Source organism: Nipponia nippon, unplaced genomic scaffold, assembly GCF_047370975.1.
Source record: "Nipponia nippon isolate SJK-2023a ecotype South Korea unplaced genomic scaffold, ASM4737097v1 scaffold_10, whole genome shotgun sequence".
Lineage (NCBI taxonomy): Eukaryota > Metazoa > Chordata > Aves > Pelecaniformes > Threskiornithidae > Nipponia > Nipponia nippon.
Genome location: NW_028262291.1, coordinates 5,737,866 through 5,759,696, shown reverse-complemented (window position 1 = coordinate 5,759,696; position 21,831 = coordinate 5,737,866). Strand labels below are relative to the sequence as shown.

Genomic DNA, 21,831 nt, shown 5'->3' with positions numbered 1-21,831 from the left:
AGAATATCTGTGGGATGATATGGTATGATGCATGATGCTGCAGATGCCTGCAGTTTTTCACATAGAGCAGAAAGCTTACTGTTTAATGCTGAAATCTTGTAATTAAATATAATTCTCTTCACTTGATATTTTGTTTTTCTTTTGCTTGTGTGAAGGCTAAAGGATTGAGTCCTTACCTGCCCTTTTGTTTCTATAACTAGTTCCTTTTTACAAGTTTCTGACTGAGCTATTTCAACAAGTTAATTGAAAGAGCAGAAGAATTACCGATGTGGTTCTTAGTGTGGTTTTTCTTATTGCTATGTATCTAATCTCAAAATTTTCCACAGTAACCCTCAGAATAGTGTCTAAATATAGTATAATCATTTTAGAGGACTACAAAGTCAACACAGCAATATATATTTCTCTTCTCTAAGTTTTTGTCTTGCTGAAGCAAACTACACCCTAAGCTAAAATTTTCATCAGTGATACATACCAGTGATTTAAAAATATGAATTATTTCAATCCCATTTTTGACCTTATCTTTGCTACTGATACACTGCAATATGGATTTGCTCTTTCCCATGTGTCATGCATGCAGAGCTTATAAATGAATACGTATTTTATGATCCATTTTGAAAAATAATCATAAGCGTTACTATTAATTCATATGATCATACAGATAAAATCTAAGAGATTTTGTTTCCCCATCTACTCAAAGGTGACAAAATACTGCTCTTAATGATACAGTATCATCTTCAGAAATAAATTACTTGCTTAAAATCTTAGCTCTGCCATTAAATGCGTGTCTGTAATACAGAGTCATTTGGGACTGAGGATAGCATAAACACGCCTCAAAAATTATGATCTAATTCTCACTCCTATTTATGGTAGCTGTCCATTGAATCCAATGGAATTTGATGTCACCTTAAGAACAAAGCAATTTTTTACCTTCTTTGGGACTATGGAACTGCAAAATCCCAAAGCAGTGCCAAAATAATGATCTTGCTTGTCAGGCCACCAGGAAAAAGGTTGTCTGGAAGAAGCAATAGCTTTGTAAACTCTTTTTCAGTAAACTATTTATTGAAAATAAATATTCAATATTTCAAAAAATTATTGAAATAAAATCTTGTGCCAGGCCCTTGATGAAGAGGCAGAAAAGGAGGACGAAGAGATTGTTTTAAACCAGGAGCTTCCTCATTCTCCCTGACAGTTTGTGAGGGTCACTCCCTAGAACAACTTTTGTTGGGAGGCTTTTGTTTCATCCTTCAGTGTCATGAAGGCTGATTCACAGCAACAACTGGACAAGTCTCTTGAAAAATCACACAAGGGAGCAATTTGAGGATTTAGCTGTAGTGTCCATGTATTGACACATTAAAGATGTGTCTCTGCTGAATCCTGCACTCCAACCTGTAAAGATTCCCAAATCCCAGCTAAAACGACATGAAGTTGGTTTGACAATACTTTATAGATGATTTTGCCCTTTGGAGATATATCCAGCAGTGGCTAAACATATATTTTATGAAATGGCCCTGTTCTTTTTTGTGCATAAAACTCCAGACCTAGGTTGTGTGCACAATGTGGTTATGATGTCCTGTTGAGAAGTGTATAACACAATGGTGTTGAAAGGAGTAGCTGTAATGTGCCGTAATGTTAAAAGTTCACAGAATTTCTTTCTGTTTCCTCCTGATCTGTGTCACTTACATCTTGAATGATATTTTAATTTCCTGAACTGCGGGACAGATTGGTAATGTATGCTATAAAATAAACATGGCAGAAGTTGAACTGTTGGATCAGATCTTGGCTCTGTATCTCTACAACAGCACAAAGACTGTTTGTCTTTCTCGGTTCGTGGCCCAAAGAGAACACGCTTGAGCTGAAACATGATAAAGAATGCATGCATCTGGGCAGAACACACACATTCACACGGAAGGTCACTCTCAACCAGCTCGTGCTTCTTGGAAATAGAAGTCTGGAACTTTGGGCCAAGATCACAGGGACAAATAGAAGAATCTAGCAGGAAGCTGGCTTCAGGGGCAAAATAAACTATGACTGTGGATTTTGTCAAGCAAAGTTGTGTAGCTTTTCCACTACTTCAGCTAAGTGGGATATATGACAAGTTAGAGCTTGTAAATTGGGCTACTCTCTTTCAAATGCCCCCATGCGGCTGCTAGAACATTATTATGCTGCTTTGCCAATAGCCTAATAAGCACAAGAAATGATACATAATGAGGACAGAAGTTGCACACTGATTTTTCAGGGTGATTTCTAGTTTTAAGCCGAACTGGAGGTACTTTTCCCAGAAATCTCCGCACTAACATAGGTGATGAAATACTCTAATGACTTGCTACAAACCCCAGTATTTGGAAAGTTGCTATTGGTTTCTGAGAAGGTAACAACGGTCTTTTAAAAAAAAAGGAAAAAAGGCATAAAAGTATCTGAAAGCTGCATTTTTTGTATTAAGGAATATCTTGGTTTTAAGTAGGTAAATTCATAGTGTTGACTCTAATGGCAATGCCTAATTTTCAGATAAGCCAAAGTGTGTTTGGCTCGCGTAGCGGGGCAGGTTCGCTATGGTGTTGACGCTGTCGCTTCAGCCCTCTAGTGGTAAAAGCCATTAAGGCGCTCCAAGTGCAGTCAGTGTTTATGTTCTAGTAGTATAGCGGATTTCACCGTGAAGAAAAAAAACAAACCCTGGGTGACTGGCAGTTACCATATATGACTACTCCATGGCTGGAAATTGTCCCATTACATTACATAAAGATTTATTTATTTCCTCCGCCCTCCCTTTCCTGTCTAAAATCTAGTTTGTTTTTAATATTAGCAACTAGATTAAAAAAGAAAATCTAATAAAAATCCAGGCGATGGCAAATGCCCTTTAAATCATGAAAGCGATGATATTCATATTAAAATTCTTCTCTTTTTTTGGTATATCTGTGGAGAAATTTGACAGTATCGAGTATATTTATCTTGAAAATAAATGGGGGTGCTTATCTTCTTCCCAGATATTACAGGAACATCTGTTCCTTTGAATTCCTGTACTGCCCCATGAGTTAAATGCAAAGGATCCCGAAGGACTTCAAGCCATCTGTCATGTTACACAGGCAGAAACGCACCTACCTCTGGGGGTGAGCCAGAGTAACAATTCTCTTCGTAGACAAGAGAGCTCTGCAACACTTGGTGAGTGGGATGCAATTACCCACCATGAAATTTAGCCAAGGATTGCATGTATTATCCTATCTTTTATTAATATGATGGTTAATGAGCTTCTATATAATTAATCTGTCATTATTTTTTTGTTCCGTGATGTCCATCGTTGGACTGTTTAACAGCTTAGGCAAGGCTTTTATGCAAGAGTCAGCTTGGTCTTACTGATAGTCAGGTCTCTTTTCACCGCATGAAAAACCTTGAGGGCAATGTACACATTGAAGACTGTATTATGGTAGTTTTTATTGCTAGAATTACAAAATCAGAACCAGATTTTCTAAGGCTGCAGAAGTCCTTTCTTTTCTGTTGACTTGTCTCTTAACATTATTTTAAAATGTATTAAGAGAAGTTCGCGGAGGAATTTCTGTTGATTCAGATCACAGGTCCCACTGGTTTGAACAGGGCTTAAATCTATTACAGACAATCATTTGCTAGGAGAACTGTTAAAGAGATACCAAAGGTAACTTCAGATACATCATTTGATCAGGAAACTATTCCTGGTGGGGAAAAACAACCCAACACAACTCATAATAGGTATTTGGAAAATAGTTGTGCTTAGTACAACAGGGAACTGACATCTGAGTTTGCGGGCAGACTCTTAGACTCCAGTGTTGGGTCTGGGATTGGTATTACAGCCTGAATTTGTCACTCGTTTTTTCCATGCCTCATTTTTTTTTGGTTATGAAAGAGGGAGAATAATCCTTCTTTAGGACAAATATTGATTTGTCAATAGACTAAATTACACCAAAATACATAAAATGCTGTGCAGGAAGAATGTACGGAGATTCTATTACATGTAAAGTGGCTTCTCTAAGGAGAAACACATACATAAAACTGTAATTAGCAATCTATATCCACAAAGTATAATTTGCTAATGATACAGACAGCCAACACATTTCGCCTTCACCACTAGACTCTGCCAGAAGAGGTTCCAGTGATCTAAGGACACTTGTGTATTTTCAGCTGCTATGCCATAGCTTTTCTCTGTAGAAGGATATTGAGACAGTGTGTATAACTGTAGCAAAAAATAAATAAGAAGGAAGCATGTGTCTTTAGTTGATGTTTGGGGTTAGTGGAGTCTGTAGAAAGTGATTCTCATGCCTTCCCAAGAAAGAACCATGTTTTTCACTGAGGGAGGCTTCCATTCATCCCATATTTCCTTCTTTAGTTTTGTTTCTTGACAAGCTGACAACCATCACATGAATTCAAGACCGAAAGCAATCACATTTCATCTCTTAAAGTTCCTTGGGATCAGCCTAATACAAATGTCTCCAATCTGGATCCAAAATAGGAAAAGAAGGAATTATAAGGGGGATTATAATAATAAAATAATATAAAATAATTAAAATAATAAGGGGGTTTCTTATGTCATGTGTTTGCATCTGCATCAGACAACACTAATCCAAGCTAGCAATGCCAGCATATCCTCAAATGACCAGTATTTTAATCAAAAGACTCCCACCTTTTTATTTATACTACAAAATCAAATATTGCTTGTTCTCTGAGCATCAGAATGAAGGCATCTGGCTCCCTGAGGCTTCCTGTCTTCAGTCACCCCAGTTTTCTACTACCCCCTCCTCTCACCAGGCTCTGGTCAGGATCTATGGGAACTCCAGTCCTCCCCTGCCTGTTCCCTAATGCTCTCCTGACAGCATCCTTAGTTCCTGTCATGCCATCAGCATGCTTTTTCCCTCTCCCTCATCGTGTCTCTTTTGTTTTTCTTCAAAAAACTGCTTTTGGTAAACTATTTCTCTGAAAATTGTAGGGAACTCTAAACTCTGGCACTTTTATGTTTCTGGCAAATTTGACCAAAATAGCTTCAAAAGTGATTATGAAGGGGAACGGACACACAAAAAAATGTGTAAGTCTCATTTGATTAGAAAACTGGACCGAAACAATCAGCATTAGATGTTGTTTTTGTTGATCTCATGTTCCATTAATAGCGCAAGTTATCTTTGATATTACTCTATCTTCTGAGAAACAATTCCTCTGCTTTCTATAAACCACAAAGGTCTCACCTCTTTTATACAAAAAATACTTAAGAAGTGCTAGATACCTTCTTTGGAGAACACGTCCATGGGTTTGAAGACAGAAAAGCCCAAATGTTCTTTTTCTTACCACAAGATACAAAGGAAAACCAAAGACTGTAAAAGGTTTTGAGGGAATCTGAGCACAGAACTGCTATTCCTGTTGGTTTGTTGAATACATAAGATGTTCCTCATCCCCTGGAAACATTAGAGCAGCACATAAATCAAGATGACAAGAAAACCTCTGCTTTATTTTAGGGCACTGCTAATGAGCTCAATGGTGATTACACTGTGTTCCACAGGGCAGGGGGAAGATCGGGGTATCGCATTGCTAGCTTTAGGCCAAAGTGCCCGACCCATCTGTTTCAAAATATCTGTGATCTCTAAACGTAACTAAAAATATCAAGTTCTCAGTTTAGATCCGTTTTCTAAATGTCACAGGAAACACCCTCAAGCTTAGCCTTCCTGTGCATTTCATTTTATAATCTGGTGTTTAAGAGTAAATACTTTATATCTATTTTTTTCTTATTGTTTGTTATAAATAAATCATCACAGAGCTGGTGGATTAACTACTTGATTCCATGAAAGGAAGCTGTGGCTCCAAATGCATTGTGTAATGCCATGGGGTGATATTAGCTTTGACAGCTACACTACAGTGGCACTGCGCTGGCATGATTAGGCTCTACAGGCACAAATTGAAATGGTTGGGGTGCTTCCGGACCCTTATTTAGCACCTGAATTTTATATATAGATATACCAGATAACGGACAGGCACATTCACACATTTAAGAGCATGATCCTGATTCACTTCCAAGTCTGTCCTTCCTCTTCCTTCCCAGGTTCCTCTGGATGTAGTTAGCCAGAAATTCAGATGTTTCAAGGAATGCCTCTGGCTTATTCAATTCCATCTGAGTCAAACTGAGCCCATCGATTCTTGTGTGGCTCAACCTCTGTGTGACCAGTTCTGCTGTCTTTAGCTATTCCAGGGCTTCTTCTACAGGGGAGGTGAATTTTAATTATGTATTTAGTGGTCTATTACAAGATTTGGAAGTTCAAACAGTTCAAAAGACCTTACCAGGCTCAGGCTTTGCTTGGCTGTCTCTTAAGTTGGCATTTTCATCAGGAAAGCCAGGACAAGCTTTTCTGTCTTTGGGTTTTCAGCCCAACAGCCTTCAGCTTAACAGCTGACATTTACTGGGCCTTCACTATGGACTTTTACTGCGTTATGTCTGATTATTACAACTCATTCTGTACTTGAGGCACTTTCTGGCTCCTCTTGTGGCAAAGATTTTGTGGCTGCTTCCCTTTTCTACCCAAAGGGCACTGTTTTATGGGCAGTTCTTAACCGGCTTTTTTTCTCACAGCTGGAGAAGTGATCAGTGTTACCATTAGTGCTATCTCTGTATGCTCTGGTGTATGATCTATGAATCCCACTCTGGTTGTCAAAGCCAAATACTGAAGTGTAGATAGAAAGCTCTTATAAGGCAATGCTACTTATTCTCTGTTTTAGTGCTACACAAACTTCTCAATCCATTAGAAAATAACAATTTCAAAGGGGAAAAAGACAAATGCCAAAGTCTCTGCTTGGGCTGTATTCCTACCTAGCTCAGCAGGAGGCATGTCTCTGCAGAATATCAAGAAAGGAATTCAGGATTTGGCCTTCTGGATGGAACTAACTTTAATGTGCACATTGCATTTCACCAGTGGTCTCTTTTTAGCTGAGAATCCTTCCATACACAGTTTCATGTCCTCTATGCTCTCCTTTCAGAAGTGATGCCAGTTCCTCAAAAATTGTCTTACCATTTGGTTGTTCTAAAGCCCTGTTGAGGAATTGATATTTCTTAGATATTAAGCCTGCTTTAGCCATGAAAAATATGCATTATGCTACAGCCAAGTAAAGATCAAGACTGAGATGTGTATAAATAAGTAAGAAAAGGTAGGCTATAAGCACAGCTCTGTTGCTGTTCACCAGATGTCCTGAGATCACACTCTGGAGGCTGCAGCGAGGTAATTAATTTCTGCAATACATAACTTGTTAAATTTAGCTGTTTGTTTTCTTGTTCTCTCTCACTTAATATATTCCTGTGGTTCCCAACTGTAGGTCTTTTACTTTGTATATAACTCTAATAAAATCACTGGGGCTATTTCCAGAACAAAGGATCTAAATTTTCTTACAGTGATCTGAATCATGCCATATGTTTTCTATGCAGATCATTTTTTCCCTTTATCATGATAGACTGACTTTTAACTCAGTAAGGAAGGTACTAGTTGTACTTATTTTTGTTTTGTTTTATTTTGTTTTGGTTCAGAGTGATGCATGTGTCCAGTAGTTGGTCCGAGACTGCCAATTCATTCACACCTAACATGTTGTTATATATTCCTTTTTTTCTGGATGTCTTCTGCTTTCTGAAGGGCTGAACACATAAGAAAAATTGCAAAGGCTAGCCTTTGTGGCCTTTGGAACAACAAGGTTCATGGGTTTTGTTCATGGACTTTCTGTTAGGAATAATCATATAATAATCAAAGGTCTGAAATAACTACATATCCCCTAACTGAATGGCTGGAAAGCAAGTAGTCCCTAAAAATCCGTTCTGTCAGTCACATCTTCTTCACTTCCAAATTCTCCTTTACTATGAGGCCCCCATGGCTCATGGAAACACCTTTCCCTGGAGGTAGCTTATCTTTAATAAAAATCTCTGCTGAATCCAGGAGTTCAATCAGTCTCATATTACTGAGTCACTCTTGGTGAATTGAGTTGGTCTTCTGCTTTCACAGACAAATTTACTTGGCAGGCTGCCCATTTCTTTCCATTTATGACAAGAATATTAATCACTCTCTGAATGGTGCGTGCTCCATCATCAGTGCACGTCATAAATCATTGAGAGGTACTTTTGCATCTGGTTAACATTACACCTAAGGGCTTCGTGCAGTGCATGCTTTCCCAGTCTACATGGGCATCTTTCCTTTGCTCGTGTCTTGTACCTTGACTAGTGTTCTCCAAAAGGCTTCATAAATCGATTGCTTGTCTTTCAAAAGCTGCCCTATACTCTCCAGCACTTCTAATACACTTCAAAATGATCCTCATCAATCCTTAAGTCCATGTGAAGCATGGGGGAAGTCAGATAGTGTAAAAACCAGCCCAAATTTCTCTACTTGAACTCAATTTCAAGGAATATGACCTTAAATACAATAGGACCTTCTCACGAGTGCTAGCATTTTTGCAGGAAATCTCACAACGATTCACGTTCTGGTATTGCTTTCCCATACCACAGGCAGGTTATCAGCCTGAAAGCAGACCGTAACTAGGCCTTTTCAGGAGGGTGCGGTGTGTGAAGGGTGTTTCTGTTTCACATATATATTCCTTTTGTCCAAAATACTCTATGCCTCATCATCCCATGCCTCATCTACCCCATTTCCCTGTAGTAGGGTAACAAGCAGTTTACCGATCCAGTGGTTCCCGGAGTTTGAATGAATGTCTCTTTATCAGCAGAAGTGGGATGGCAAATGTACAGGAGAGCTGAATCACCTTCTTCTCCAAGATTTTTCTTAATTTAATCCTTGTTATTTCACAAAAGGTTAGAGGGACATAAACAAGAAGAGATCACCTTCAAAATTAAAATAATGCTAAGCAGTTGATCATGTTGCTAAACATTTGGGCCCAATTGTGATACCCTTAACAAATACTTGACCAAAGTGTAACTTCATCGTTTTTTCTGCTAGTAGCTACTCCAAGAGAAATCAGGCTCAGAAGTTCTTTGTTCTCTGTGCGTCAGGAGGGAAGACTGAGTAAACTGAGCATGTGCAAGAACTTTTTTCTTCTTGATTACATTCAAATACCTGGTACTTCTCAGGATTTTTATTTATGAATTGGCTTGAGATTAGTTCTCCAGCTAATATGAATATATATAACCCTATATAATCTGACTGATACTATGGCCACATGACAACCCACACATGCAAGTAGCTGAAATGCAGCTTGAATGCGGGAATTGGTAACTCCGTCTTGCAGAACAAGATGGAAGATCGAGAATCACAAGAAGTAGAAAACTTTTTGCCTTTGGTGATAACACAAAGTAATGAAAACTTCAGTTCTTAATATTTTAAAATATTCCCAAAAGCATACTTAACAAACATTTAGAAAATTTTGTAGGATTTTTTTTCAGTTTAAAAACTGTCCACATAGAAGTTTGGTTTTTATGAAAAATCCTATTTTAGAAAAGTTGGGTTAACAACCAGGAAATAAAACTAGGGGAATCATTTCATTTGCAAAAAAAGGTGGGTCAAAATGTGCTAACTCCTTTCACTGGCATTTTTAATAGCACATGGGCTCTATTAAAGCGATAAAAGAAATAAATGAACAAATCTTGATGAAGAGATCAGCTGTGAGTCTTCAAAACAAAATTTTAAAAGCATAATTTTTGTCAGGGTTTTAGTTTTTCTGCCAGCTCTGCTCATTGCCTCCTTCACTTCATTCGAAATCACAGAACATTCAGGGTTGGAGACTGACAATTGCGGTGCCTAAAGGCATTTTGCATGATTCCCGAAGTTGCCCAAATTAGTAGTCTTTACAATATAAGCATGAGTGTCACTATGTTTCCAACATATATGGTGTAATCCCATCTTGGGAAGTCGCCGGGGCTTTGCTATTGATTTCAATGGCGGAAAAGTTTTCATTTCTTCAGCTAGTATTGCGGGAGGCTGGCGTTATACTGGTTATACAGATGCCCTCCGCTGCTGACTTTTCTGAATTGTGCTGTTACAAAATGAGGAGGCTACTCTGACAGCAACCTGTTCTCAAAAATCCCCACCAGCTAAGAAGCAGAAGAAAGGATTGATGCAAGTATTTAGGCTGCCTGCTGCCATCTTCAGAAAGTATCCACTCACCCGGCGGGTTTCCTGGCAGTGGGCCACCATGCTCTCAAAAAGACGCAAGTTTTTCTTCACAAGGAAAGGAAAACAAAAGAAGGCAAAAATTATCAGAGTGGAATACCTAAGATTGGTGAGATTATTCCTGTTAAGAAAAGGAAAGGAGGGCTCCATTTGTCAGTATCCTGATGCTGCTGCAGTTAAGAGTAGCAAATACCAATGACAGGAGGTAAGCAGCCAGAAACTGCACGGCTCAAGGGAAGGGGGAGTGTTGGAGAGGTGAAGCTGGAAACTACATAGATGCAACAAATAATGTTGTTGTTTGGACACGTCTGAGCACTGACAACGGAGGTGATGGCACGCTGGTCAGGGTAGTCATCGTCCGTATGGGGGGGCAAATCAGAACCCACCACTGTTTAACACCCACAAGGATTTTAGTGAATGCATCAGGGCCAAATAGTGATCTGCACTCCGACATGTGACAAAATAGATGGTACCGTAGTAGCAAACATGGTAAACTGCCCTGGTTATCTTGCAAACAACATCTCAAAAGGTACAGTGGAGCTGGCTCAAATGGCAGACAATCAGAAAGGGAAGGGTTAGGAGCCACATGGTTTCAGCTAAGAGCAGGCTGCAAGGGAAAATCGTGCTTCTGAGTCTAGCATTTCCCCTGGAAGATGAAAATCCAGATAACAGAGATGTTCAGTCAGCCCCACAGATGGGACGAAGAAAAAGTCCCTGAAGGAGACTCCTGTGAACAGTGTCCAAGATGGTATCTGCATTGCCACAAAAATCTGTCTCTGTTTTCTGTCCAAATGCAGAGGCATAAAGCATGATGTTTCCACTTTACGTGACAGACGTCTCCTCTCTGCGTTACAGTTTTAACATGAACGTCTTGTGATTGCCTGTATCATTATTGCCAGTTCTGAGAAGAGATTTATGCTGGGACCATCTTCATTTTTTTAGGTGTTTGACGTTTTACTGACAAATCACTACGGTCTGATCAAAGGCATTAAAATTGACAGAAAAATTCCTACCTACTGCTTTGGATTGGCCCTATCAAAACACCTCCAGGCCTAGCTGCTGTTCCAGCACACTTTAAAAAGCGACAAGGAACATGTTCTTTGAAGGCAATGATCCCGTATCACTTGCTTTTCTTATGCTAAATAATATCAAACCTTTTGCAGGCTAGAGGTTTAATTATAAAGTTTCAGAATGACTCAGAATTTTGTGCGTGTGTGCCAAATATACGCCAAATAATTGGCATCTATTGCCGAATGAAGAAACCCACTGAGGTAGCCTTATAGGAAGTTGTAATTGTTCTCGCCACAAAAAACCCTGAAGTTACCTTCCTCAGCATTTGCCCCATCCTTGTCAGACACCCTGAGCTCTCTGGGCAAAGCGCTTGCTCCTGTGACTGTCTCTGTGCCCAGGAATGAGTCAGGGCCCTGCAGTGACAGATGCGTGAATCAGCCGCTGATGAGCGGTGGTGTGTGCGCAGGAGACGGGGAGGCTGCTCCGTGCATAGGGAGGTGTCTGGTTATGCTGGACAGACGTTTGAAGCAGAGTTTATCCTAGCACTGAAAGTAAAGCAAGTGCTCCAAATGCTTTCTTTGCATTTGATTTCTTCCAGGTGCAAAAGCAGAGGAAAGCCCGTTTTCCCCTTCCCCGCAGAATCAACCTCTCAGATGCCCCATTTCGGTTCTTGTATTCACTGCTAATAAAATTGGCTTCTCTCTTCATGGAAGGGGAGACTTGCCGACAGACTAGCATTCCCATTTAAAGGCCTTTTCCACACATCTGAATATTAACAAGTCTCCATAGCAGTTTCTCTACATGGTCTGGCTTCAAGCTTGTCTGGTGCCTCCGTTTTTCTGTCTTCTCCAGTTCATGAGCCTTTACACTTCTGTTTATTCACCCTCCCCCTTTTAAAGATAAAGTCATTATATCAAGGACTTCATAGCTAAATTCAGTTCCCTCCACATGTTCAGCAGGTAACCCTAGCCCTTTGAACTTCCAGTAAAAGTACAAAGCAGCTTGCTTTCCGCATTGATTTCCTCTACCCATGTCACCTCCTTCAGCTCTAATCACAGTAGTGACCCCATTAACCAGATCATCATCTTGTTACCAGTCCCAGGGAGAGTACTTTCATTTGATGAAGAAGTGGAATGCTGTTCATTGGTACGTGGTGACTGGGCACCTTCTAATTAAAACACGAGTCATCGTGACAGGCTGGCTGTAGCCACAGAGTCATTTGCTATTTTCACATGAGTGCACAGCAACACAAATATAATGAAAAAGCATTGAGCCACTTATTGCTTACCATGAAACTCATGGGATCTTGTTGTTTCCTCACTCAAAACATGGGACTTTTCTACTTAGAAATCTTTGTGAAAAAAATCCCTTCATGGTGATATGTCAGACTGTCCCGTTTTTTTAAAAAAAGAAAAATGTAGAGGGCTAGAATGTTTGTCTTTTCCCAAGGAAGCACCCCTGACACACCCCACAGGATTAGCTCTCGTCGGTTCTCTGGCCTGAACCTACACACACCAGCTTCAGTGGAGCTGAAGTGGCAGGAACCATCATTAACTCAGGATGCTCTGGGTTCTTGGCTGAGATACAAGGAATATTTCTTGAAATGTTCATGCAACGTAGCATCAACACGAATATCTTTCTCCCCAGCACAATTCTCTATCGCCTGACATGTGCCCCTTCACGCTCTGCAGCACCTTGGGAGGATGCTCTGGAGGCACATGAACCTCACTTTTAGCTGAGAAACTGAAAGCCACGCGAGGAAGCCTCTGTTAGCAGATGAGTGGAAGTGTGACCTGGCGCCTAGGGTTCGGTGTTTGGTACTACTGCCACATTGCCTCTGAGGAAGGATGCCAAAAAAAGCTGTCATGACACAGAGGCAATCCTATGTGAAAGGGGCAAGCAGGGAATCCTTCCCGATGGCGATGCACTAGCAGCTTGCTTAGAGCAGCATGAAGGCTAGACAGCTTAAAATTAACGGATTGCCATTGAATGGTGAGCTGTATGGAAATCTCTTGGCCCACCCATTTCAGCTGGGTTTTTTTACCTGGATCTTTGTTGGAGAAATGTTGCAATCTTGGCCACGTCTGAAAATAATAGTGCAATTTCCATCAGTATAGACAGAGCCAGGATTTTATCTGAAGAATAATATAGATGCCACAAGCAGAAAACAGGCTTAACTGTGGCATTACTGTTTGCTGACACGCTGCAAACGGGCTAATGTCAACAGAAATGTTTATTTAGGAGAATCTGATAGCAAAACTGTCTGTTGTGATGAGGCTGTAACATGGCAGAGAATCCAGCCTTACTATCAGCTTTTCCTGCTAAAACCTTCTGTCTGGAGGATTTTTATTCCTTTTTCAAACCATATTTTAAAAGCCAGGGAGCATGCAGCGCATGCCGCTTCAACATTGGCTTCCTATTGTATCGCACCAAGCACCAGCTGAGAGAGATTAGTACAAGCCGTCAGCATGGGAGATGCCTGGAGCTCGGGGCCATCAGATACCGAACTTTTCCACCGTGGCTCTTCATTGCTGCTGGTATGGTTCAGATACACTAGCGACGTCAACCGTGTCAAACCTACTGTGGTAGGGAAGGGACAACATAGCAAAAAGGCTCATTTATTCAATGCCTCTCGACTGCAGAAGTAGTTATGACATCCCCTACATCGTTCAGTACCAAAATGGAAATACTGAATAGCGTTGGATGTTTAGAACAGCCAAGGACAAAGCTAGGTCAGTCTGTAATTCAAACACAAACGTGTTTCTGACTAACTAACAGCACCGGTTTGTTGAGGAGTTGAAAAAAGAATTAAAAAGAATCATGCCCTTACTAAATGTTTTAGACTGACTCATTTCTGACTGAGAAAGCATAGTCACTAATTAGTGCAGGGGAATGTGCATATGCGCCTTCCAAAAACTGAGACGTCTGCTGAATTTCACATCCTACCCATCTCCCAGCAGATTTCTCGGTACACATGCTTACATAAAAAAAAACTTCCTGAGCTGCATCTGAATGATGTAAGTGTTGGGTAGAGACAACTCATTATTTAAAACCAGAACAAGATTTAATTTAGCTATCCCTTTTTAAGGATGCCAAGACTATGCCGCAGCGTTGTTGTGACCACCCTGAGCATGCAGAAAGACAGACAAGAAATGGTAGCTGTGGCTTAATGAGGTTACAAAGTAATTCAAATATTCTGGAAATTATTTTGTTATCATTCATATGGCAATGCTCATCGTTTTTGTCCCTTTACTTCTTTCCATCTGTTTAGGGAAGGAAAGATTTTCCTGTCTAAACGAGCCCTTTGCGAGGGCTGCCTTTGCCTCTCTTTGCCGCACCAGGCGTTGGGAACCCCGACCCCGTCCCCTGCGTCTCTCAGCCTTCCACATCTCCTTCCAGTTACCGGCTGGGCTCTCAGAGTGCAGAAGCTGCCCTTGGCACAGTTGTGCTGACCTCGAGTATTTTCAGTGACGTGTTCAAGACGTTATTGTCAGAAAAACAGGTTTTCTTTTCATTTTGAACATTTTGAGGAATGTTAGACAAGACTTCAGCTGTTGCAGAGCCCACACATCCGAAACAGGCACGAAACGTGCAGACTGCAGAGGTTGGGATATCATGTCTTCCACATCTTGCTGTTCTTTTCCACTGATCTACTAGTGACAGGTTACATTTCTACTCCTGTAAGACAATGTATTTTACACCAGTTTGACTGAGATGCACATGTTCAAAATGTCTTCTATTTCAGTACTCCCTACCATAAAGAAGAACTTATTTTTTGAAAGACCCTTTAATCTGAGTGGACAAAGACACTGAGCAAATTAGGTGCCTTACCTCTTTTTCCGATGCAAAAAGTACAACCACCAAAATTCTGGTGCACCTCTTCATTTATTGCACAAGATAAATGAAGGAATTAAGACTTTTGAAGGGTAGCTACAATTCCTGATCATGGGACAAGTAGGTATGTCCCAAGATTTGTGAATGTCTCACACGTTACCATATTACTCTTTCTTATAAAATATAATTGCTTTTGGGTGAAATTGTATCCCCAATTAACCTTCATTACCCATTTACCACAGGCCTCAATGGAGGCGAGGTTTAACCTCCAAGAGCAAAGCCTGAACGCACCTGAAGACTTTTAACACTTTCCCAATACATCAATACCCCCTCTATCCTGCGCCTTCATCTTTTTTTTTCTTCCTTTCTCACTTTCCTTTTGCTACCACTTTCTTCTCCGTCTTTCTCAACACTTTATTTTTCCTTTTGACACCTAATTAAGTAACCTATCGCACCTCAGTAACCAGCACAGCAGTAGTAGTGTAATACAGAATCACACCTTGCTTGTTTCGGTCTTTTCTTCCTTTTTTTTTTTTCTTTTTTTTTTTTTCCCTTTCCTTTTTTTTTTTTTTTTTTAATATAGACAAGATTGTTGCATTTATCTCATACATTTCTTTCATTCGATTGCTGCTATTGCATCTCTCTTAATTTATCATTTCAAAGTTACAAAGGAAATGACCTACCAAGGCTGGCAGGTGATGCTCTTCCCAGCGAAGTTCTGATAGCGTGGTATAACCCAAGTGATAACACGTGCTGCTGCTATCTGTTGAGACCAAGTCATAAACTTGAATCCAGATTCTCTGAAATCTAATCCAAAGCCCTGCCCTGGTGCCAGAAGTGAGTTTGAAGAAAGATTAAAATATGTAGAGGTACCTATGAAGAGTACGACTTCACCAGTCCCTTGGAAAAGCTTCAGCTCTGCCATATTTTCCAGTACATGTGCTCAAAGCTATTTAAGTGCACGTACGTGAACCTCTCGCACTGCGTGTGAAAACCGTGTGTGTGACTGACTGAGAACTTGAGAAGTCACCTCAGGTCCTGGCATCCCAAGAATAAAAACCGTATCCACAGAATGAAGGGAAAAGCAGCCTGGCTGAAAACGAAGGGGTGTTACCAGACTGTTTGTACCGTACCTAAAGGAAGATGAAAGCGCCGAGCCTTTTTCTCTGAACTGTGGTCTTCTAATGCAAGGAATTTGCAAAGCTAAATTCCCTCCTGGGCTATCACACACTCATGCCATCTCGGTCCTGTGCATTACCTCCAACATACACAGAACTTTGTACAGGTTTTCCTTGGTAATTCATTCTTAAGAAATGCACGAAGACAGAAAGGCCAGTTACACCATGTGGTTATCAAGTGGAAGATGGCAGTCAGACGGAGGCCGCCTTCACTAACCTGAGGAAGAAACTTGTGAAGTTACAGCTGCAGGAAATCTATACACAGCGCCCAGATATCCTGCAATGAGTTGCAGAAATCTGTACGGACACTTCTCTCCATGAGGTTCTCTGGGCATTTAGCTTTTAATACTTCTGCTCCTCTCTGAATTCTTGGAATTTTCAAAAACAAATTGACAGCACATTAAAAATAAACACTGCTTTATTTGCCAGATTCAGATCTTATTAAATGTACATATATAAGTTAGCTGAATGCACTGTTTAAAAACTTCATTCCAACATTAGTGTGTCATAGATATATCAGCAACATACTTAGCAGACAAACATGCCACTCAGATTACACGACAGTACAAGTCAAAACAAGCAGTACACATCGAACAGCAGGAAAGTCCATCTATTGTCACTTCTCTCTGTTGTCTTAAACTGCTAGTATATCACATAAAAAAGTAAAAGCATAATAACAAAGTCTTCTAGAAAAAACAGTATAGTGTCTTATAGTAGCACACTTATTTTGCAGTCGTTTGCTTAGAACATACCACACTACACCTTTCCAAGGTAAAAATACTAAATTTTAATTGGAAAAAAAATTTCCCTGATTGTATTATACTTGAAAGGCCAATGCTCTTTTTCTAACTAATTCTAATGAAACAATCTACTGTTGCTTCAGTTACGGTAGTTCCAACGCAGAACTATCTTCGCTTTGGTTCAAGGGCACTTTTAGATATTAAACACAACAAAATCAAATATTCCAACAGGAAGAATAAGCACATTCCCAAACTGACCAGTCCATTTTTCTTATTTTCGTCACTTTCCAAGAACACTTCAGGAAATGCGCAGGTATGTGAGCCATTAGAATCCTAATCATACTCATCACCGTTTGTCAAAATACTGCTTAATGACAAGTAAAGGCAAACTATTACCTAAAGAGGTGTTAGACTTATTTTGTTATGTGACATTAGCTCTTAATAGGATAAGACATTCTCTTTTCAACAGTTTCTATATAGGAGGAAGTAATGCTATGAAGGGTAATGATATATTTTTAAGATATATATATTTCTTTTTAAATAAGCTGATCCCAGATTTTTTCCACTTTCTGTTGTATGACACAACATATGCAAAACATCTGTTTGTAATAGCATTAAATAGGAAGTGATTTAAAAAACCAAGTTTGAAAGAAGCAAGAAGTAGGGGTCAAAACATCAATTCAAATTCAGGGTCTGCATGCAGGGCTCCTGCGTACCAATGCTGTATCCCAGACTAAGGCACCTCCTTGTTTTCCTCCATCTTGCTTTTAAATAGCATTATTTGTTCACAACACATCCATTTTGCTGACACCTTTTCAAACGTAGTATATTAGGACACTTTATTACAGGACCTGAAGAAACTAAGGTTCTGTAAGCAGGAATAGTGCAGCTAATGCTGAATATTCAACTCTGTTTTCAGCTTCAATCGGATTGTATCTTTTGCATAGAAATATCATTTTGCATCTCATTACCCTACCATTTGAAGCAATTGTTTGCATTGCTAACAGTAACAAACCCATGAAATCTAAATTAAGCAGTTTAGTTAACAGGATATGTGTAAGAAGCGGCAAAGTGCTTGCATTGTGTAAATTCTGGTGTCACATATATAATTGTGGTGACTGATACTCTTCTTTGGCTTATACATTAAGCAGCAGAGCTAATTTATTTATACATGCACCCCTCCAATAAATCCACTACTTCAAATATATCTGAATATTCAAGAACATGGTCAGTTCATCATGAACATGAATTGCCAATATGCTTGCTTTATCAAGCAAACATCCAGACCAAAGCTGAATAACTTACAGTAACGAGAAATGTACATCGGCTTCAGCTCCTTGACTGGCAGCCAAACCATGTGATGTTTGTTCGAGGTAGGCACTTCAACGTTAAAACTGTTGCTAATAATGACGGTTCCACCCAAGACATTGATTTAAAACTGTTACAACATTAAGGTTAGTAGCCAAGTATTCCAAGACGTAGGCTAGGTCGGCTAAAAGAAAATACAGAAACCTTAAGTTGTGGATCTAGTAAACAGTACATCATTTGGCTGATACGGAATACAAATCTAAATTTTGTTTTGTGCATACTTGCGAGGAAGTATAACTTTCAAAGTGCAAATATAGTAAAATTTCTAATCTCTCTAGCCAGTGTACTTCAGCATGAGAGAGCTCAACAGTCTGCTGCTACTTTATCTAAGCAGGCTAGGTACGAACGGCTCTGCGTGACCAGTTCGCGTAGCACTGAAGCAGAAGCGTGCCGAGGCAGGCGCGGTTTGGCTGACGCTGTACAGCTCCGTGGGCAGGTTCACAGTATCACGATGCCTGCAAGCACGCTTTGGAAACACGCATTTCCCCACAGCGATCGCTTTCACATCTTTTGCCAAATGCAAATAAACAAGGCACTAAGCATGGAAGTGTTGATATGTTTTAAATATACAGCAAAATCATAAAACTGCCAAACTGCTTCAAATTATAAAATGAGGGCACATTCATAAACAGTTGGTAGCTACTTTGCGCAAGTAGTTATTATATATTTATAAACTCAGTAACTTTGTAGAAAAGCCCCATGACAAAACAGGAAAAAAAATTCTTCTTAAAGATTAAAAAGAAAAGAAACCAACCCAAACCCAACCCCCCAGGCTCCTATGTATAAGGACAATAACATCGTAAACATAGATTATTTGGCATGCTTAAAATCTTTTGACTACAAATGGATGCAGAAACCATCCAGCCCGATCAGTCAGCGCGGCGGCCCAGCCCCAGCCCCCCGCACTGCGTGGTCGCCCCCCGTAGCGTGCACCCAGCGCAGGCACAGGCCTTTAGTCCTGGGTTGGCGTTCACAGCGAAGCCAAACACAGAATCCAAACCAAGGGGCAGCTCTGGCCAAAACTAACATCAAGCAAGACTTCCAATGGCAGTTTTTGAGACTGAGAAATAAATTAGCTGTGTTTCTCCAAATTGTATACATCTTTTCAAAAAACACTGTCATTAGAAGATTCCATAATACTTGCATTTAAAGAGCAAACTCTTTGGCGGATGATATCTTTATGAAAATAAATAATGGATTTTTTTTTTCCTTCATTAGTATGTATTAACTGAATTCTGTGCCTATAAATAATTCCAAGTGGAATTAAGCCAACACATCTTTAAAAATCCATTCCTTCTAGAAAGTGTATAGAAGTTCAAAGCTGCAAATAAACGTCTCATAAGACACAGTGGATACAAAAAAAGCCCCAAACGCTTGTATCAGGAGTGTTCTCCTATTTAAATGATCATGTCATAAAAATAATAATTCTCAGCATTTTCCACAGCAGGACTCCTCTATAATATCCTTTTCATTCAGCTGGGATACAGCCTGGAACTTGGCACTCAGCGACAGGGGGAGGGCTTGGTGGTAATGACCTTACCACGTCCTGTGAGCCCTTTGAGGGTAATGTTCCCTACACTGGGAATCCAAGTTCTAGGATTACGAGATTATGCTTATTACTCAAAGTGATGGGTAAATAGAAAACAGTGCTGAAGTCATACAGTTAAGTAGATTTACTAAACCTAGGATGCTCAGTAAGACTTTAAAAGAAAAGTCTAAAATCTTTGGAGTGAAAGCCAAGGGTTGGAACTGTCCTATAGCTTTCACGATGCATACTGAGCAAATCACAGATAAAAAAGCTAAAATGAGCTAAATCCCGAACAGTTGTTTTTTAGCTACATTGCCCTGGATAACTCCATTCTCCCTTCTGTGGCGATGAATTCCTTTTCCGTGGCTCGTTTATCACCTTGACACAGCCGCTCCTTCAGTTTTTCAAGTTCATACTCATGTAGGATTTTCTGTGTTAAATACTTTTCACGTTTTATTTTGGCTTTCACGTCTGCAGGGACATCAGGAATCATCCATGCTACAAAGAATTTGACGATGAATACAACATGCTGCCAAAAAAAAAAAAAAATAAAGGAAGCCAGGAGAAATGTAACAACTCGTTACCAAATGAAACACCTCTTGTTTTATCTAACACCAAATAGATCACTTCTCTTTTTGTTCACAAACAGAATACATTTCATGTGGCTGTCCGGGAAAAATACAAAACAAATCAATGTGTATCCGAGATGTGCACAAGGATTAAACCCCTTCCTTTTAAACAGAAACTTTAATTCCAAACTCCCTTTTCCCTTCAGAACTTGGAAGACAGTGGCTTAATACTGAAGTGCCAGTTATCCAAATTATTGATTTAGCTATTATTAGCCAATTTTTTTAGCCAATGTACATCACTGCAAAATGGTTTCTGGATTTTGAATACAGTTATCTCGCATACAATACTTTAATGAAACCAGGAGGAGTGAAAGTGCTAGTCCTGGTGGTTCATGTCTCTTCCATCTGCGTAAAGACCTTTTTTATTCTGCTATTTTATTTCAATCAAATCGAGCAGTCTCCTCAGCTGCTTTCACTGTTCTTACTGTGAGGTTAACTTCCTGGAGTTAAAAGACCTAGTTATAGTAAGCATTTAGGACCTGAATATTTGCTATTACTTAGCGAAGAAACTATTTCATACTCTCAGCAATTATATTTTCTGTAACATTAGTAACTACCTAGTGAATCTGTAAGGTACCAATTTCGGAGGGCAATTTTGTAGGGAACATACCTCCATAATAATGATAAAGGCCAGTTTTGCAGCGAGAATGTGCCAGAACTGCATAGTGTGTAAATATCTCCGCTCATGATCTGGAGGGTATCGATAGTCTCTGTACCTGTTGGATAGAAAGACATGCAAAGGTGAAATGTCATGTTCAGTCTGAGACAGACTACAAGCTCGGTGACACTTACAGGCAAATACAGCTGTCACTTAAGGAACCTTTTCACCTTGTTTTAAATGGTCTGTTTCCTTTTGCACAAAAAGGTTGCGGCTCAATTTGTTTCTGTCTTACGTTTCCTTAAACACCCTCACAGTCACAGCAACAGAGTAGAGGTGAGGACGTGCGAGAAGTGCAATTTTGTACATGGGTCACTTTTCGGGGGGGCAATGATCAAATAATACAGGACAGAGCGATGGAACGTATCGCCCAGTAACGGACAAGTACTGAATAAGTGCGACAGATGTTGACAGATTATGGACTGGACAGATGCCGGTTTAATGGAAGGACAGCCCTGAGTTCTCCACTCCCATGTATAAGTAGGATAAAGACTCCTGGGGCTTTAAAGCTAAAACGTCATACAAATGTAGCTGCTTCTTAAAATGTTGGCGGGTTTTTGTTTGCCTTGTTTGTTTTGGGCTTTTTTTTTTGCATTAAATCAATCCTTTTCTTTTACCACGTATTTCTCCAAAGTTCTTTCTCAATTCTTCTAGAACCTTCAATGCTGCTTCTAGTGAGAAAGGACTTTCTTTTAATGAAAGCAGGATGGCCCAGATCCTCAGTGACATCTAGCACAATAACGATTGATTTGAAATACCACACCTCATTTTCAGCTTTGGAATCT

The 21,831-nt window shown here is 39.9% G+C and overlaps 1 protein-coding gene across 4 annotated transcripts in view; it reads right to left on the bottom strand.

The window, feature by feature from the left end:
* Nucleotides 1–16,523: 16,523 nt before the first annotated feature.
* ANO5 (anoctamin 5) overlaps nucleotides 16,524–21,831 on the bottom strand; it is a 61,027-nt gene continuing 55,719 nt past the window's right edge. For all 4 annotated transcript variants that reach the window (XM_087743149.1, XM_087743170.1, XM_087743160.1 and 1 more), the window contains 2 exons: nucleotides 20,999–21,104; nucleotides 16,524–20,288 (listed from right to left, as the gene is read on the bottom strand). In XM_087743149.1, the coding sequence (XP_087599275.1) occupies nucleotides 20,067–20,288; nucleotides 20,999–21,104 (328 nt within the window). In that variant the 3' untranslated portion in view covers nucleotides 16,524–20,066. The remainder of the gene's footprint in view (nucleotides 20,289–20,998; nucleotides 21,105–21,831) is intronic.